Source organism: Hyaena hyaena, unplaced genomic scaffold, assembly GCF_003009895.1.
Source record: "Hyaena hyaena isolate Hyena2069 unplaced genomic scaffold, ASM300989v1 scaffold_33, whole genome shotgun sequence".
Classification (NCBI taxonomy): Eukaryota; Metazoa; Chordata; class Mammalia; order Carnivora; family Hyaenidae; genus Hyaena; species Hyaena hyaena.
The window spans coordinates 1,549,577-1,569,934 of record NW_024080666.1 but is presented as its reverse complement, the minus strand read 5'-3'; the positions used below and the strand labels follow the sequence as shown (position 1 = coordinate 1,569,934).

General features: G+C 39.7%; 2 protein-coding genes across 4 annotated transcripts in view; one reads left to right on the top strand and one right to left on the bottom strand.

The window, feature by feature from the left end:
- Positions 1–20,358, bottom strand: part of DYM (dymeclin) — a 343,795-nt gene that overhangs the window by 306,611 nt on the left and 16,826 nt on the right. For 2 of the 3 annotated variants that reach the window (XM_039228828.1, XM_039228827.1), the window contains one exon: positions 10,460–10,651. In XM_039228828.1, the coding sequence (XP_039084759.1) occupies positions 10,460–10,599 (140 nt within the window). In that variant the 5' untranslated portion in view covers positions 10,600–10,651. Of the gene's footprint in view, positions 1–10,459; positions 10,652–15,171; positions 15,239–20,358 lie in introns of those variants that run through there. The other variant, XM_039228829.1, reaches the window with a different exon arrangement.
- On the top strand, positions 3,675–4,128 carry LOC120229683 (40S ribosomal protein S25-like). The gene has a single exon (XM_039228830.1). The coding sequence runs from the start codon at positions 3,736–3,738 to the stop codon at positions 4,111–4,113; it is 378 nt and encodes a 125-aa protein (XP_039084761.1). The 5' UTR covers positions 3,675–3,735; the 3' UTR covers positions 4,114–4,128.

Sequence of the window (20,358 nt, the reverse complement as noted above, 5' to 3'; positions counted from 1 at the left end):
GGTGTGAGAAAATGATCTAGTTTCATTCTTCTGCATGTTGCTGTCCAGTTCTCCCAACACCATCTGTTAAAAAGGCTGTCTTTTTTCCATTGGATATTCTTTCCTGCTTTGTCAAAGATCAGTTGGCTGTATACTTTTGGGTCCACTTCTGAGTTCTCGATTCTGTTCCATTGGTCTATGTGTCTGTTTTTGTGCCAATACCATACTGTCTTGATGATGACAGCTTTGTAGTAGAGGCTAAAGTCTGGGATGGTGACACCTCCCGTTTCGGTTTTATTTTTCAGTATTACTTTGGCTCTTCGGGGTCTTTTGTGGTGCCATACAAATTTTTGGATAGTTTGTTCTAGTTTTGAGAAGTATGCTGGTGCAATTTTGATTGGAATTGCATTGAATGTGTAGAGTACTTTGGGTAGTAATGACATCTTAACTATATTTATTCTTCCTATCCATGAGCATGAAATGTTTTTCCATTTTTTTGTGTCTTCTTCAATTTCCTTCATAAGTTTTCTATAGTTTTCATCATACAGATCTCTTGTATCCTTGGTTAGGTTTATTCCGAGGTATTTTATGGTTTTTTCTGAAATTGTGAATGGGATCAGTTTCTTGATTTCTCTTTCTGTTGCTTCATAAAACAAAAGAACTTTTAAAATACATTATTCTACGCACTGTTCTGTCAGCTGACTCTGCCAGTTCCATAAGGAGGTGGTACTTCCCATCCTGCGTCGGCACTGACCCTCGGGGGCTTTCCTCCCATGGTGGTTACACGGCCACCGCTGCCTGGCATGTCGCTGTCCCACCCTAACTTCTCTTCTTTCCTGCCCCTTTCAATCACTCACTCACCCTCCCTAAAAAGTGATCTCCCTAAAACAATACTTTTACCAAATCCATGTAACAAGAACCTACGATGTTAATCCTCAGCTTTTCAACAGGTGTGGCCCCAAATAGGCCCCCTTCTCCAGGCCACTAGACCTGGGCAGGCTTATGGCTCTACCCTACAACACCATGAATCATGTCGGGAAGCACTTTTAGTGATCTGTAAAGTCTGTTCCTCACCTAGCACACCTGTTTCTCATGCCCCGCAAACACAAACAAGAAGAATTAACAGAAGTCATTTGGTCATACTTTACTCACAACACAAGAAGCACACAACTATTCATTGTGGCATTTGCTTGCAAAGTAATAACAAAACACTGGAAGCAATCCAGATGGTTAATGTATATGGCTATATTAATTTTGGTATATTCAGGGATGATATGCTATGTCCCCATCAAAACGAATGAGAAAACTAATATAGAGAAGGCTCTCCAAAATATAATCAAAAACCCCAAGGTACAGAAATGCACGTAATACATGTTTTGTCTAAAACAAGGGGGATGTACGTGCATGCATTTACAAATGCGCGTGCTATGGTGTGAATGTTTGGATCCCCTTCCCATAATGTGCTTGTTGAAAAGTAGGTAAGCCTTTGGGGGAGAGGTGAGACCTTCATGCGTGGGATCAGTTCCCATGATCTGAAAGGCCCCTAGAGAGCCTGCTCACTCCTTCCACCATGTGAGGACCGCAGAAGGTCCTGGCTACGCACCAGGAAGAAGGCCCTCACACAGTCATGCTGGTATCACAGCTGCAGACTCCTGGCCTCCAGAACGGTGAGCAATCAACTCTGCTTGTTCACAAGCTCCCCAGTCGGCAGGGTTTTGTTATAGGAGCCTAAACGGGCTAAGACGGCGGGGGACGTCCTCTGAGAGCCCATCTAAGAAGACGGGCAACAGTGGTGGCCTCTGGGGAAGGAACCAGACACACGGCAGGACAGAGGAAGGGAGACTTACGGCTTTTTAACCTTCCGTCTTTTGAATTTCGGACCTCAAGAATGTATTATCATTTCAGACACAAATAAATTGTACTTTTTTAGAATTCCAGCTACAGGGGTGCCTGGGAGGCACATTACAACCCCTCCAAACTACTTTCCAGAGTCCTGTAATCCTGACTAGCCTACACAACATCCATATGCCTGCATTCTACTTACCTGAAACATGTACAACTGATCCTGTAACTGAATTACTAAAAAAAGAAAAGAAAACAAAGACACTGAAGAAGTAATACAGTAGACCCTCAACAACACAAGGGTTAGGTGCACCGACCCCTGCACAGTGGAAAATCCACATATAACTTTTTTTTCCCAAATTTATTTATTTTGAGAAAGGGGGGGAGAGGCAAAGAGAGAGGGAGAGAAAGAGTAATCCAAGCAGACTCCACACTAGTACAGAGCTTGATGTGGGGCTCGATCTCACAACCATGAGATCATGACTTGAGCCGAAATCAAGAGTCGGACACTTAACTGACTGAACCACCCAGGCATCCCACCACATGTAACTTTTGACCCAAACTTAACCCCTAATAGCCTACTATTGACCAGAAGCCCTACCAATAACATACATTCTATTAACACATATTTGTATGCTATACGCAATATATACTATAGAAAGTCAGCTAGAGAAAAGACTGTCATTAAGAAAACCATAAGGAAGAGAAAACACATTTACAGTACAGGGCTACATTTATCAGAAAAAATCCACATACACGTGGACCCTCAGAATTCAAATCTGTGCTGTTCAAGGGTCAACTGTAATTTCTGCTGAAGGACAAAGTGATTGCCACAAGTGATGCAGTTAGAGCAGGTAATAAAATGAAGCCTGATCCTGGCCTTTATGATAAAAATCTTTCAATGTCAATGAGGACAAAATCGAAACTGCGTTATTTTTTACAAGCCTCCCCGCTTCACCTCCAGTTCCACACACCAGGCCTCCCCTCTGCCACTCCCCTGCGGGCCCAGCCCCCTCCTACTGCCACCCCCTCCTACTTCCTAGGGCTCAGGAGGCCATTGAAGCATCTCTCCCTCTTCAGTTGCCTCCAGAAAGGGGTCCTGGCTGAGGCACACAGGGGTGGGAAGGAGACTTTCATTACACAGCCTTTGGAGTATCTTCCGGGATTAGAACCATGGGAATGAACTCCCTTTCAAAACGTAAGTGAAACACATAAACACCTGCCACTTCTTCCAGGAAGTCTGTGACTCACCTGTCCCATTCTACCTCAGACACTGAGACGCTGATGCTGTGTTCATGCTTCGCTGTACTCACTCACTGGTCTGCAGACAGATTATAAACCCTGTGAGGGTACGGGACATTATCTAGTTCTTCATTACATCCTGAGATGCAAATCAATAAACAATAACTTACAGGGGCGCCTCAGGGGCTCAGTCAGGGAAGCATCTGACTTTGGCTCAGGTCATGGTCTCACAGTTGGTGAGTTAGAGCCCCGAGTCGGGCTCTGTGCTGACAGCTCAGAGCCAGGAGCCTGCTTCTGATTCTGTCTCCCCCTCACTCTGCCCCTCCCCCACTCATGCTGTCTCTCTCCCTCTCTCTTTCAAAAAAAAAAAAAATTAACAATAGCTTACAAACAGTGAAAGGTCATCTGGTCCAGTCACAAGCATGACACATATTACAAATGTGTTTGCATGTAACATACCCTCACGGGAGGATACTCAGATGCCCACAAATCAAAAAATAATAAGCACAGTTTTCTTTCTTGTTTTTGCTGCTGTTATTTAGTAATTTAGAAATGTATAAAATCAGCCATGCAAGTAATTTTCTTATTTTATTAAGAAAAATAAGTGGTGCTCCTTTTTGTCCGACATCTTAGCGAGGTTGCAGGGGTGGCCGCTGCTCTCTGAGCTTAGCTATGCCGCCCAAGGACGATAAGAAGAAGAAAGATGCCGGGAAATCGGCCAAAAAAGACAAAGATCCAGTGAATAAATCTGGAGGCAAGGCCAAAAATAAGAAGTTGTCCAAATGCAAAGTTCTTGACAAGCTCAATAACCTGGTCTTGTTTGACAAAGCAACATACGACAAACTCTGTAAGGAAGTTCCCAATTATAAGCTTATAACTCCAGCTGTTGTTTCTGAGAGACTGAAGATTCGAGGTTCCCTGGCCAGGGCAGCGCTTCAGGAGCTCCTTAGTAAAGGACTTATTAAACTGGTTTCAAAGCACAGAGCCCAAGTAATTTACACCAGAAACACCAAGGGTGGAGATGCCCCAGCTGCCGGTGAAGATGCATGAACAGATCCCACCAACTGTACATTTTGGAAAATAAAACTTTATTAAATCAAAAAAAAAAAAAAAAGAAAGAAAAATAAGTGGTATATTATTTAAACTTTACTCTTAAATTAATCCGGATTTTAGTTCAGACTTTTGCTTCACAAATAATCTGAATCAAGTGAAAAGCTAAAAACTATTGAAGAATCTTAATAAGATTTTGCAACCATGCCTGGAAACTCTGACAAAATTTGATTACTCTAGTGCCAAAAATAATTTATTGTAAGGAAGAATTAGATTAGTCCTAAAGGCCTTACAGTTTCTAAAAAAAAAAAAAAAAAAACACGGCAGACATCTATTTTGGGTGCAAAAATGGGCTGCACTTGAAAACCACACATATGGATCCAAGACATTCCCAGAGTGAGCAATCTCAAAAACTGCTAAATTCAGAAACTTCTCTGCAGAGATTCATCTTAGTGCTGAATAATTCATACACTAGGTAATCCCATCCCTGCCTCTGCCAATGAGGTGGCCCCTGCTAGCTGAGAGCCTGCTCAATGTCAAGGTTCTACAGATCACACATCAGATACCAGCACTGAGGGCCAGGGACAGTACCAGCACAAAGGGACAGAGGTACCACAAAGGGACAGAGGTACAACAAAGGGACAGATGTACGACGCAACAAACAAGGCCTCCAGGCCCATCCCACACACACACACCTACACTATGCCGTTTATTCACCTTACAGCTTTTCATGCTTTCTAAGATTCCTATATATTTTTTTCTGTATAAACTGGGGTGAATTAAGAAAACAGGATGAATACATGAGAAAGAATAAATACAAAAAGAATAAATACATGAGAACAGCAAAGGGTCTTCGAGAAAGAGCAGTAATTAAGGAAACAAACTATAAAGCCACAGTAATCCAAACTACGAGACACCAGCAAAAACATGGCAAACTTTAGAGGGTAAGAAATAGACAAAAAGAGCCAACAAATTCTTCCCCTCACTATTCCTTAAGAAGTTCATCCTTCCTCTTCCTGTGTTCCCAAGTGCCAGTTCTGCATAAATCAAGTACATGTCCGCACACACACCCTTCTTCTTCTTTGGCTATTAGGATTTTTTCTTTGCCATTTATTTAAGTTTTAGAATAAGGTTATCAAAATCTCTCCACCTTATCCCCCCAGCCGCCATAAAAAGCAGTGCGATTTTGACTGGAATCCCCTTCTCTATAGATCAATTTGGGAAGAACTGACGTTTTTACAATAGTCTTCATCTTTAAACATGGTATCACTCTCCATTTAGGTAAGTCTTCTTTAATGTCTTTCAGAAGACACTAAACTCCACTGTACCGCCGCTTACACAGGTGAAAAGAAAACGTGTTTGACAACAAATGAAGTCTCTCTATGCCCTATTTCTTCTAAGTCTTATTTCAACATGAGCAGTGCCACTCAGTGAGAAACGCCTCACGGATTATGGAATAGGTTTCATTTTCCTTTTTTTAATTCAAGTTAGATAACATACGGTGTAGTTTTGGCTTCAGGGGTAGAACCCAGTGATTCATCTCTTACAAGCCCAGCGCTCATCCCAACAAGTGCCGCCTTAATGCCCGTCACCATTTAACCCATCCTCCCGGCCACCTCCTACCGACCCGCAGTTCGTTCTCCGGATTTAAGTCTCTAATGGTTTGCCTCTTTTTCTGCTTTTAGCTTTTTTTCTTTTCCTTCTGCGATGTTATGGATTGTGTTTCCACATATGAGTGGAATCAGAGGACATCTGTCCTCCTCTGACTGACTTATTTCACTTACATAATACTCTCCAGTTCCATCCACGTTGTTGCAAAGGGCAAGATTTCATTCTTTTTGATCACCAAGGAATGATCCATTGTATATTATACCGCATCTTCTTTATCCATTCATCAGTCAATGGACTTTCGGGCTCTTTCCATACTTTGGCTACTGGCGATAGTAATGTTATAAATACTGGAATGCATGTGTCTCTTTGAATCAGCACTCCTTGTTCTGTGGATAAATACCTAGTAGTGCAATTGCTGGGTCATACGGTAGTTCTATTTTTAATTTTTTGAAGAACCTTCATACTGTTTTCCACAGTGGCTGCACCAGTTTGCATTCCTACTAGCAAGTGAAAAAGGGTTCCTCTTTCTCCTCATCCTCGCCAATGTGTTGTTTCCTGATTTGTTCATTTTAGCCATCCTGACAGGTAGGAGGTGGTACCCCATTGTGGTTTTGATCTGTATTTGTTTCCCTGATGATGAGCGACGTTGAGCATCTTTACATGTGTCTGTTGGCCATCTGGATGTCGTCTTTGGAAAAGTGTCTATTCACGTCTTCTGCCAATTTCTTCACTAGATTATTTGCTTTTTGGGTGTTGAGTTTGGTAGGTTCCTTAAGATTTTGGATACTAACTCTGTATCTGATATGTTATTTGCAAATATCTTCTCCCATTCTGTGGGTCGCCTTTTAGTTTTGTTGATTGTTAAGGGAAACAGTTTCAAAATCTGCCGATGCACTAGCTGTCTCCAGTTTAGTGTCTCCCACTGAGCCACAGCTAAGGCTTTCAGAAGCAGAAATAGATACCCACATCCTCTAATACGCAACTAATCCATGCTGTCACCTGAAACTGTAAACTAAGTGAATCCAACTGCATCCAGAAGCAACATATTAAACATTATTGCCAAAATATATAAATAGTTCACAATAAGGTAATATCAATAATCCTTAAGACTTAAACACATAAAAATAAACATAACCTTGATCATTAAAGAAAGGCAAATTGGGGGCGCCTGGGTGGCTCAGTAGGTTAAGCGACTCTTCATCTTGGCTCAGGTCATGATCTCGTGGTTTGTGAGATCGAGCCCCGTGTTGGGCTCTGCTGAAGGTGTGGAGCCTCCTTGGGATTCTCACTCTCCCAATCTCTCTGCCCCTTCCCGTGTGCACACTCTCTCTCAAAATAAACTTAAAAAAAAAAAGGCAAATTGAAATCATAAGGACCACAACATACATACACATATAGATTTTTTCTTTATAATTCACCATCCAAAGGCAGAGAGACAGCCCTCCCAAGCCTGGGGTTGAGGGAGAAGGGAAATACTTATTGGTAACCACTATACTATTTTCATACTGAAAATTGGTAAAGGAAAAGAATTGAGATTTTACCCTTCTTTAATAATAAAAACTGCATATAACCTAAATGATGAAGGAAAGCTCTTCTTTACAGAAAAATTCCAGTTAATAAATATATAAGAAATGATCAAATTAGAAATATTACCATTCTGTCATTTCTACTAAAACAGGTAATTCAGATCAAAATCATCAGTGGATGCTAAAACACACTCAAACCTCAAATCAAGCTCAGCATTATAACTGATCCGAAACCACACATTTTCTGTGTCCAGATGTAACAGTATGAAGTATACAGAATCACTTACACAGAACCCTTACCAAAGAGGATCCACCGTTTAAGGTGCATCAAGCCTTTAAATCTGACTTCCAGTTTACAGAAAACACATACACACACACACAAACACATACAAGTTACAAGATATCAGAAGCAATCAGGTAAACCCAGAAGGTTTGGAACACTCTACAGAAAAACACACCCAGTTTGTTAAAAAAAAAAAAATTAAGAGTGCAGGGAAAAAAAACCACGGCAGGGGCTGGAAAGTGAATATCTCTACTCTAAATACATTTAAGGGGCATCTGTGGGTCAGCTGGTTAAGCATCTGACTTTTGGTTTTGCTCAGGTCATGATCTCAGTCTCAGTTCGTGAGATCAAGCTGTCAGCGCACAGCCTGCTTGGGATTCCCTCTCTCTCCACTCCTGCCCTGCTCATGCTCTCTCCCCCCAACTCTCTCAAAATAAATCAATAAAGACATTTAAGAACTGTAACTGGGGTGCTGGGGTGGCTCAGTGGGTTAACCATCTTGATTTCAGCTCAGGTCATGATCTCTCAGTTTCGTGAGTTCAAGCACAGAGCCTGCTTGGGATTCTCTGTCTTCCCTCTCTCTCTGCCCCTACTCAAGCTGTCTCTGTCTCTTAGTTTTTTTTTTCCTCTCTCAAAAATAAACAAAAATTTTTTTAAAATGTTTAAATGGCTGCAGAGAGTCTACGGACTATATTTAATCAGTTTTCTGTTTGTGGATGCTGTTTTTAGACTTTTGTCATAACAAATAACGCTGCATACGTCATTTCCCATGTGTACAAATATACCTCTAGTATAAACTCCGCAAAGTGGAACTGCTGGGTCAGAGTGTCTGTGTGTTTATAATTCTGACAGATCTTGCCAAACTGTTCCATTGACTTGTGTCAATTTATACTTCTACAAGCAGGGCATGAGAAGGTCTGCTTCCCCACATTTTTGTTAATTTAGTGCAATTTTAGACTCTTTGACTTATGTCAATCTGATAGATGAAAACCAAGATTTCATTTTTAACTTGATTATAAAAAATGATAGGCAGGGGCGCCTGGGTGGCTCAGTCAGCTAAGCGTCTGACTTCGGTTCAGGTCATGATCTTGCGGTTTGTGAGTTCGAGCCCCGCATCGGGCTCTGTGCTAAACAGCTCACAGTCTGGAGCCTGTTTCAATTCTGTGTCTCCCTGTCTCTGTGCTCCTCCCCTGCTTATGCTCTCTCTCTCAAAAATAAATAAACATTTTAAAAAACTGGTTTTAAAAAAACTGATAGGCATATAATAATACAGACTGACTAGAATATTAAATGTCAACATATTCAATACCTACACTGTAAAATTTTCATTTTTTTTAACAGGTTTGGTGTGACAGGCAGAATCGTAGCCCCCTAAAAATGTCCCCAGGATCTGTGAATGTTATGTCATAGCATGTATCAATCATTCCTTTTATTTCTCAGTGAAAGTCCACTGCATGAATATACCATATTTATCCATTCATAATTAATACCATTCCGATTGTTTTCATATTTGCTTCACCTACTTTTTTTTAAGTACTTTAAAGTAAAATAAGGATGTCTCCTTCTATAACCATAATACCATTATCAGAGCTAACAAAATTAACAATAAACCCTCCTACCCAGTCCATATTAACATTTCTGTAGTTGATTTATAAGGTTTGTTAGAATTAGGAAATGAATAAGGTGCATTCGTTGCATATGTTAGTTACATTCCTTCCTTTTTTTAAAAAAAGTGTTTTTTAAGTTTATTTCTGAGAGAGAGAGAAAGACAGAGACAGTCCACAAGCGAGGGAGGGGCAGAAAGAAAGAGACACAGAATTGGAAGCAGGCTCCGAACTGTCAGCACAGAGCCTGACGCAGGGCTCGAACCCATGAACTGCGAGATCATGACCTGAGCCAAAGTCTACACTTAACCATGTGAGCCACCCAGGCTCCCACCCCTTTATTTTTAAACTTTTTTAAAGGTTTATTTATTTTTGAGAGAGACAGAAAGAGAAAGAGAGAGAGAGAGAGAGAGAGACAAAGCAGGGAAGGGGCAGAGAGGGGTTTTTTTTCTTTTTTTAAAATTTTTTTCATGTTTATTTTCTGTAGCCTTTTAAATGAAAAAGGCAGTTGCATATAAGCACATGTTAAAAAATACGTTTTACTTTTTTTATTTATTTTTTATTTTTATTTTAATAGTTTATTGTCAAGTTGGTTCCCATATAACACCTAGTGCTCATCCCCACAAGTGCCCTCCTCCACGCTCATCACCCCCCCTTCCCCTCCCCCTCCCCCCCCATCGGCCCTCAGTTTGTTCTCAGCATTCAAGAGTCTCTCATGGTTTGCCTCTCTCCCTCTCCCCACCTATTTCCCCCTTCTTCTCCCCCATGGTCCTCCGTTAAGTTCCTCCTAATGCTCCTATACGTGCAAACATATGGTATCTGTCCTTCTCTGCCTGACTTATTTCGCTCAGCATAACACCCTCAAGGTCCATCCATGTTGCTACACATGGCCAGATTTCATTCTTTCTCATTGCCATGTAGTATTCCATTGAAAAAATACATTTTACCTAACGGTAGGGAAGAAAAGCACAGGACAGCAGCAAAAAGGGAAAAAGCAAGATATGTATAGGATGCTGGGTCTTGTGCTTAAACAATTTTGTAAAACTTCATGAGATATATGCTTAAATAACCTTGTATTATTCTAGAAGATTCAAAAGAAACTGCTGTAAGGAATCATCCCCAGGGCAGGGAGGTGGCTGTGTGGAACTAAGGAAAGAGTAAACCTTATTTCCAACTTCTTGTACCTTTTGGATTTTCTACTGGTACATGGATGACAGGATGGATCAACTGACAGAACATTAAAAACTTTTTTTTAAACCATCATACCACACAAGATTATATGGCCTTCTACACAAATTTTCAATCTCCAAGTAACCTCTTACCTGCTGGTTGGTGCAGGGAAAGAAAATGAGAGAAGCTGATTCCAGAACGGGTCATTCTCAGAGATAGATTCTGTGCCCGACAGCTTTTTTAAGTACTCATTTTTAGGAAGATCACTGATTCTGCTGCTGTTCGATCCCATCTTCCAATCTGGTAGATAACTAGTCCTTAAGCTTTCATTTCCACAAGACAGCCTATAAAGAATGAAAAGAAATTTCAAACTTGTTCAAAATCAATCATCATATTTTTCCCATCCTTGACCTAAATGAAAAAAAAAAAAATCCTGTAAACTTATTTAAGGAAATCACACTTCTTTTTTTTAATATATTGTACACCAGCTACAAAGTTATAAAGAATAGAAAGAGTTAAAATCTGTCTTAGAAATTTCAAACTTGCACACACAAACATGCACACAAAAATCCAAGTTCATGTTTGTAGATCTTCAAATAAGTATACCTCTGCCTAAGAAAATGTCTCAAAGCAAATTCCGAACAATGATAATTACAAATCGTCTGAAAATGAAGCTATTTTTTAAATTATTTAATTTCATTTATATTTGGGGAGGGGCGGGGTGGAGGGGTAAAGAGAAGGACACAGAATCTGAAGTAGGCTCCAGGCTCTTAGCTGTCAGCACAGAACCCAACACAGGGCTTTGAACCCATGAGCCATGACATCATGACCTGAACTGAAGTCAGACATTTAACTGACTGAGCCACCCAGACCCCCTTGAAAATGAAGCTCTTTTACAACAAATGATGGTGATAAAGAAATAGAAAGCAGGTGTCTTGAACGTGCTCAGAAGCGGGGCAGGTAGCTGATGTGACAGCCATCAACTACCTACACTCAAGGGAGAAGGAACCTGAACTGAGTTACATGCTGAAAGAGAATGGGCTCCCAATTCAAAAGCTGTCACACTTAGTGTCCCTCTGGTTGTGCTGTCATACGTATCATCTAGTTGGCATGCCTGTTCTTCTAAACCATGAGGCATTTGGTTTTTTTGACAATAAGAACTACCTTATTCACCTTCCTCTGCCCAGTGTCTAGACCAGCATGTAATAATAGGTGTGCTGCAGTATGCAGAAGGGAAGCTTACACGAATAAATGATCAGCATCTTCAATATTCATTGTGCTTGGTCACAAGGAACAAACTAATGGTTTAATTCAAATATGAATCACTGTCTCCATCAAACCACACTTAACATAGTTCTAGATCATGTTATATCTCAATTTGTTCAAGAAAGTCTCTGACAATATAAAATGATGAATAATAATGACACTATGCTAAAATTACCATCACAATGAAAGGAAGCTTTGTCCAAAGGGAAAACTCAGGTTGGATGAGAACTTAAATTAGTAGCGACTTACTTTCTTATGTCTGTCCCTCCGTAGTCCATGGAGACGCTGAAGCCGACATCAGAATTTGGAAGCATGCCTTCCACATTCTCTTTGGAACTTTGGGACTGGACTAAGCTACATTATCTAAAGATATGAGAGTTCCCCAATACACATGGACAGCTGGTCTTCTGAATAGGAGGGAGACATACTAATCTGGCTTCTTGTCACCTGCCTCTGAACTCAACACCACCTATCATTTTCCTCTTCCCTACCCAGGGGACAGAGATCCCAAAACCAGCTGGCTCCAACTAAGCCTCCATGTCAATTCAGCTATTCATGAGTCTAGACTGTGGTTTAATTTCTTAAATAAGGGATTATTAAGCCCAATTAGAAAACGCTATAAAAATACTCTGAAATACATAAATGCCTATTTGTCATACTCAATTCCAAAGCTAATTTATACATTTTAAGCCATTTAAAATTAAATTTTTTAATACAATCTTACAATGGGGTACATTACACTAATGAAAATGAATTAACTAGAGCTACAGTTACTAACATGGACATATCTCAAAAATATATGCTAAAAACAAATGCTACAGAATAATAGACATGGTGTGATTTCATTTATATGATTCTAAAACATGTGAGCAATATCATGGATATATTATTCATAGCTACTACAAGTATTAAAATATACGTGGAAAAAATATACGGCAAATTCAGAAGAATGCTTTTACAGAATGTTATCAGTAGAGGAACAGAGGAGCGTTAGTGATATCAATAAATACTTTCTCAAACAGAAAAGGGGAAAGGAAAAGAAAAGGGATGGGGGTGCCTGGGTCAGTTAAGCGTCCGGCTTCATCTCAGGTCATGATCTCATGGTTCATGGGTTCAAGCCTCGTGTCAGGCTCTGTGCTGACAGCTCAGAGCCTGGAGCCTGCTTGGGATTCTTTCTCTCTCTCTCTCTCTCTCTATCTCTCTGTCTCTCTCTCTCTTTGACCCTCCCCCGCTCACACTCTCTGTCTCTCAAAAATAACAAATGTTAAAAAAAATAATAAAAAATAAAAATTGCAGAAAGGGATGAAGCACATGTTGCAAATATTTAGATTTGCTGAAAATGGACAGTATGTACATGGTTTTGGCCTATTACCCTCTATTCCTGCCATAACTATATAGGGAGAATTATTGTGTTAAAAGAATGGTTTCTCTGGGGTACCTGAGTGGCTCAGTCAGTTGAGAGTCCGACTTCGGCTCAGGTCATGATCTCGCGGTTCGTGGGTTCTAGCCTCGCGTCGGGCTCTGTGCTGACAGCTAGCTCAGAGCCTGGAGCCTGTTTCTCTCTCACTCTAACCCTCCCCTGCTCACACTGTTGCTGTCTCTGTCTCTCTGTCTCTCTCTCTCTCTCTCAGAAATTAAAAAAAAAAAAAAAAGAATGGTTTCTCAATCACTCAGCAGCAATACTCGAAGCTAGATGACAGGGAAGCAATGTCTTTAAAATACTAATAAAACATAATTTTAGGGGTGTCTGGGTGGATCACTTGGTTGAGTATCCAACTTGGCTCAGGTCATGATCCCACGATTTAGGAGTTCGAGCCCCGCATGAGGCTCACTGCTGTCAATGCAAAGCTGGCTTCAGATCCTGTTCCCCTCTCTCTCTGCTCCTCCCCTCTGCTCACACTCTCTCAAAAATAAATAAAAACATTTAACATAATAATAATAACCATTTTAACTACAATTCTTTGGCTAGCCAAGCTACCAGTTAAGTATAAAGGTAGAATAAAGGCATTTTTAGACTTGCCACAATTCAAAAAATCTCCCATGGACCCATCTTCTGGAAGCTACTAGAAGATAGATATGTATATATATTATATATAATTCCTTACAAGGTGAAGGAATAAACCAAGAAACATGAAGACAAGGAACTGAAGAAACAAAGGCTGCAACACACGACAGGAGAAGACAGGTGCAGCGGGCGGGGATATTAGTCGAGACAGTCCCGCGATCTCTGGGGGAAGCACACCAGACTGCGACAGGTCACCTGATATGTCTGACCTTATTCCGTGGAGCGTTACAATACTATAGGAGAATCTGGTAGGAATGAAGTACAGCTACACAGAAAACAAATAATATTTTTAACTATGCACTTTGGGAAAAACAAAAATTGTTTAAGAAGGGTCACATAATCATAGTATATGACTCAACTCAACAGTTAACAATATTTATATAAGTATACAATTTATATAACGATATTTATATAATATTTATATAATAATATATAATGATTAATAGAAACAGTATATAAAAATTCAACCAAAAATTGTGAGGTCACTATACTGGGAAGATGCTAAAAAAAGAAGTGGTAGTGGTGGTTTAAGAGTGTGAAATTTCTCATCTTCCATAATAGGCAGGAAGTCAGCAGAAAATATCTAATTACTAAATCAGTAAATAACAGTAAAGTATATTAGTTATAAATAAGGAGGTAAATAACTAGACACTACAGCTAAGAGACTGGAGTGTGGCCCTCTCCCGGGAAGGATTCTGGAGTAGAGAGGGTGGTCAGGCAGTCCTTTTGTTTTATGTCCATCACATTATCTGAGTGTTTTTTTTTAACTATGTGTATATACCATTTTAGTTTTAAAAATTAAATATGTTTAAGTTCCTTCAACTACTCATATTTAAATTTTCAACGTATACAGAAAACACAAAAGTTACCATCATAACTAAATTCATAGTGAAAACAATGTAAATTGCTCTTTACAGAGGCAAACAACTAGCAAACTTTAAGAAATCTATTTGTCTGATATAGTTTAATGTCATTATATTATTGAAGTTATCTCCCAAATCTAAATTTCAGATTTCCACCATTATGTGTTTACTAACAAGCAGTAGTCACAGCTTGGTCAGAAAAGAAGACCTCAATTCAAACCCACAGTAGAGATAAACACACAGGTCAATAAAACAAAACAGAAACTCCAGAAAGGGACTCACCAGAGTACAGCCAGCTGATTTTTGTCAACAATGCGAAAGCAATTCAATAGAGGAAGGACAGGTCTTTGAACAAACGGTGCTAGAATAACTGGACACCCAGAGGCCACAAACAAACAAACACCTCTGCATCTTAAAAGTTAACTCAAAATAGGGGCACCTGGCTGGCTCAGTCAGTAGAGCCTGCGACTCTTGATCTCAGGGTCATGAGTTCACACCCCACATAGGGCACAGAGCTCACTTTAAGTAAATGAATAAGTGCATAAACACATAAATAAGGTAACTCAAAATAAATCATAGATCTAAACATAAAACAAAAGTCTATAAAAAACACTTTTTAGAAAAGAACATGGGAGAAAATCTTTGTGAGCTGGAGTTAGGAGAGACTTACCGAACATTGCACAAAAGCACAGCCCACAAAAGAAAAAGTTGACAAACAAGGCTTCCCCAAAATTAAAAACTTCTGGTCCGTGTAAGACTCTGTTAAGAGAATGAAAATTAAAGCCACAAACTTAGAGAAAATATTTGTAAGTCACCCAACAAAGTACCCAACAGAGGACCTGCATCTGGAACATATATGGAACTCTCTAAACTCAACAATAAGAAAACAGTCCAATTAGAAAATATGCAAAAGATTTTACCACATCACCAAAGAAGATGTGCAAATGACAAACACATGAAAAGATATTCCATTATTATTAGCCAGTAAGAAACTACAAATTAAGACCACAATGATATACTGCTATTACACATCTACTGGAACGTCTAAGATTAAAACAACAACACCACTGACTACCAAATGCTGTCACGGATGCAGAGAAAGTGGCACTCTCATACAGTGCTGGTGGGAATGTAAAATGGAACAGCACTCTGGAAAACGGTTAAGCAGTTTCTTATAATGTTAAACACAGACATACCATTCGACCCAGCAATTGCATTCCTGGACTATGTATGATCCCAGAGAAATGAAAACTTAAGTTCACACAAAAAACTATTCAAATGTTCTTTGAACACATGAATGAATAAGCAAACTGAGCTACATCCATACAATGGAATAAAAAACGAGGAACCATTTGACACATCCGGTAACTTGGATAAATCTCCAGAGCATTGTGATAAGGGAGAAAAACCCATCCCTAAAAGTTACGTACTCAAAATAATAATAGCAACACTGTGTTTAATGATTCTAGTTTATATAAAAGTGAACGAACAACAGGGATAAGAGGAACAGAAGGGAGGAATGAGGAGGATGCACTTTGTTATTTATAAGGTACTTGCACTACCTGTAACGTGGCCGAGTGTGATTTGAAAGTGGACTCGGATTAGCTGTAAATGTATATTGCAAACACAAGGGCAACCACTAAACAAAAGTTTTAAAAAGCATAAGGGATAGCTAAGAAAGGAGAGAGAAGGGATTCATATAAGTACAAAAGGCAGAAAAAGAGAAGACAAAAACAGGAACAAAAATAAGGGCAATGAATAGAAAACAGTAACAAATACCGGTAGACATTAATCCAACTTTATCAATAATCACTCTGAACATCAATGGCCCAAATACACCAAACGGTGATGTCGAAGTAGATCAAAAAATAAGACCCAACCAAACGTGTCTACAAGACACGCTTTATTTTTGTTTAATGTTTATTTTTTTTATTTTTGGGAGAGAGAGAGAGCACGTACATGCACAAGAGAGGAGGGCGGGGGGGAGAAGAGAACCCAAAGCAGACTCTGTGCTGAGCCACCAGGCCTCCCAAGATATCCACTTTAAATATAAAAGACACATACATATCAAAAGTAAAGAGATGGAGAGAGATATACCATACTAACACTACTAACCAAATGAAAGCAGAAGCTATATTAATCTTAGACACGGTCGACGTCAGAACAAGGAAACTTATCACAGATTTTTTTTAAAAAGGCATTACATAATGATACAGGAGTCAACTGTCCAAGAAGACCTAACCTCAATGTGTGCCGCCTAACACAAGAGCGTCAGAATACATAAGGCAAAAACTACCAGAACCAAAAGGAGAGGTGAATCACTATTACAGCCGAAGACCTGAGCACGCCTCTCTCCGAAATGCTCAGACCCAATGGGCATAAAGTCAGGCAAGACCTAAAGGATCTCAACACCACCAGCAACTAACTGGATCTGAAACCTATGGACTACTTCATCCAACAACATCAGAATACACATTCCCCTCCTGCTCACATTGGATAGTCACCAAAACGGACCACATTCTGGGCCATAAAACACATCTTAACAAATTTACAAGAAGCGACATCATAAAATGCTTTGAGTGCTAAAAACCAATAAGCCAGAGAATAAAGAAACGATTGAGATGACTGTATCAGGAAATGTACCGACAAATGCAGAATACACAGCATTCACTGTGAAGAACCACCACCCTGTGTAACGGGCTTGGGGGCTTTTCTAAACTGGAGGAGACCAAAGAAATACTGTAACAACCAAATGTACATGTGAATCTTCAATGAACCCTGGTTTGGAAAAAGGAAAAAACATTATAAAAGACAATCTTGAGACCCAACTAGATATGGACTGAATAAAAGATATCATCTGGACATGAGATAATGATAACGTAATTAAGTAGGAAAAGGATCTAATTCTTCGGAGATGTGTGCTTGAATATTTAGTGGTAAAGAGTAATCTTATCTGCAACTTACTTTCAAATGGTTTCGGAACAAAATGGAGACAGAGCAAACATGGCAAACGGTTAACAATGATTAAATCCAGATGGAGGGAGTATGTGTTTCTACGGGGTTGTACTGCCCTCTCTACCCTTCTGTAGGTTTGAAACTTGTTATTGAAAAAGAGTTTTGGCAAACAAAAAGGTTACGCACGATGACGCCATTTAAGTAACACTCAAGATGACAAAACTAGTGGTGAAGCACAGGTCAGAGGCTGCCAGGGCACGGAGGGTCAAAGGGGCAGAAGGTTACCATAAAAGGGCAGCCTGAGGAAGTTCATTTGTGGGAATGGAAAAACTCTTTTTTTTTTTTAATGTTTTTTTTTTTTTTTTATTTCTAGGGGAGAGAGAGAGAGAGACTGCGTGAGCAGGGGAGGGTCAGAGAGAGAGGGAGTCACAGACTGAAACAGGCTCCAGGCTCTGAGCTGGCAGTCAGCACAGAGCCCGACGCGGGGCTCGAACCCACGAACCGCGAGATCATGACCTAAGCGAAAGTTGGACACTTAACCAACTAAGCCACCCAGGCGCCCCGGAATGGAAAAATTCTGTATCTTCACGGTGGTGGTGGTGGTTATGGTTCCACAAATCTATACATGTGATAAAATTTCACAGAGCTACACACACACTAGGCAAAAAGAATGTAAAACCCAGAGGAATCCAAGTCTATTATGTTGGGTCAATATGAACCTCCCGGTACGGGTATGGGTAATGAACAATCCTTACATTAAGGGAAAGCTGTGGGAAAGGTACATGGGATTTCTCCGTATTATTTTTGCAACTTATGAGTCTATAATCTTTACAAAATAAAGGTATTTTTTAATAGGGTAAAAAAAAGTGAAACACTTTCAAAGTCTCATCCACATGGCTAAGGTGCCAACAAGTCATACTAACAGGTACTTTCTAGCATAACCACTAAGTTTATTTTTACATATTAAGTTACTTCTCACCTATAACATCACATGATGAGATATTAAGAGCTCACATTTATTTTACTTGGTGTCTGGGAACACTCTTTTATGACACAGACTACTTTCCCCGAATAAATTATTTCAAGTCTTACTCAAAATCAAACTTTTTCAATAAATGCGAAAGAAGTTATACATTTGGGTCCTTCAGGGAGTTCCTAGTAACTTCATAACTCTGAGGAATACACAGCAGGTTTTATCCTCAACTACTTCCTTTTTATCAAAGCTTTCCAATTCTAATAGTAGAATTACAATAATAATTAATAATCTCAGAGACTCCTGAATGTGCCTCAATGAAATATTTAAAACAACAACAACAACAAAGGCTTCCACAATTTGTTTCTAACCTGTTTTTCTGGGGACTCGTGCTAATTAGCAGTTAGCACTGTGGGCCTAACAGTAGTTTACTGGATAAACACCTCTGCATGTGGATCAAAATGATTAGTTGAGAAAACACTGGTCTACGGGCATGAACAATTTAGTTACAGGGTCCCCTGGCTCCGTTATGGACACAATGCCCCTTCTCTATGCTTCATTACAATTAAAGGGTTAAAAATTAGGGGTGCCTGGGTGCCTCAGTCAGTTAAGAGTCCAACTTCAGCTCAGGTCATGATCTCGGTTCACGAGTTCGAGCCCCATGTCCAGCTCTGTTCTGACAGCTCTGAGCCTGGAGCCTGCTTCAGATTCTGTGTCTCCCTCTCTCTCTCTCTCTCTGCCCCTCTCCCATTCACACTTTCTCTTTCTCAAAAATAAACAGTTAAAAATTTTTAATTAAAAAAGGATAAAAATTATACCGGATAAGAAAATGAAAATCTGAGCAAATTTGTTCTCAATTCAACAGACAGTACTTTCCTTGTGGTACCTTAAAAGCAATCAAAACAATTTACTTTGTGAGTTTAATTAGGTATATGAATGCTGAATTTTCAAAACAAAATTCCATCCCACCTCTCCTTGATTAAGGCAACAATGAGAGACAACATTATCCTAGTCTACCAATGAAAATTTGAGTCACGTTTTATTTTTTATTTGTATTTTATTTTTTGAATATGTAATGCACATGTTCACAAGGTATGTAATAAAAAGTCTCCAACCCCATATCCTAATCAACCTAGTTTCTCAACTCAGAAAAAGTATTACCAGTTTCTTGGGTATCATTCCACAAGTATTCTGTGTATATACAAACATATATTTTCCCCTTTTTACACAGGCCATAACACATTATTTATGCCTCTTTGCTTTTTCTAGTTACTAAATATTAGAAATCATTATATATCTGTATATAAAGCACTTCCTCATTTTTACAACTCTGTCATGTTCCAACTTTTAATTTAAGAAATCCTATACTGATGGGCACTTAAGTAATTTACGGTCCTTTGCCATTATAAGTCATTCTCCAATAAACATCTGGCACATAAGACATTTCAGACACATAGGAGACTATAGGTACGATAAATCCAGAGGAACAGAACTGCTGAGTCAAAGATTATGTGCATTTCCAATTTTGGTAGATACTGCTGACGGGCAGCAGAATATGCCACTTTGGCATTTTGATTATTTTGAGTTATAGGCATTTGAAATTCAACAAAAGCAAGGCGAAGCTTTCTCTGAACCCCCTCTATCTGCCTAAAGACCACTCCCCTGAAAGAACTCCATTATTATAAATCCCCTCCCTGAGAGTTTCACCAACCAGGTGACTCATCACAAGAAAGACGAGAAGTGGACACCACACCCAGACACACGGTCCCAGACTATCGCACTTCCCGTCTGTTCTAAAGGCTCGTTGCTCTGTCCTAAAAACCATTTACGAGCCCCTAAGAGACCCACACCTCCCCTCCCTTGTCCCCCTTAAGATGGTATTTAAGTCTGAATTCTGTGCCACCTCAGGGAATTAACTCATTTTTCCCT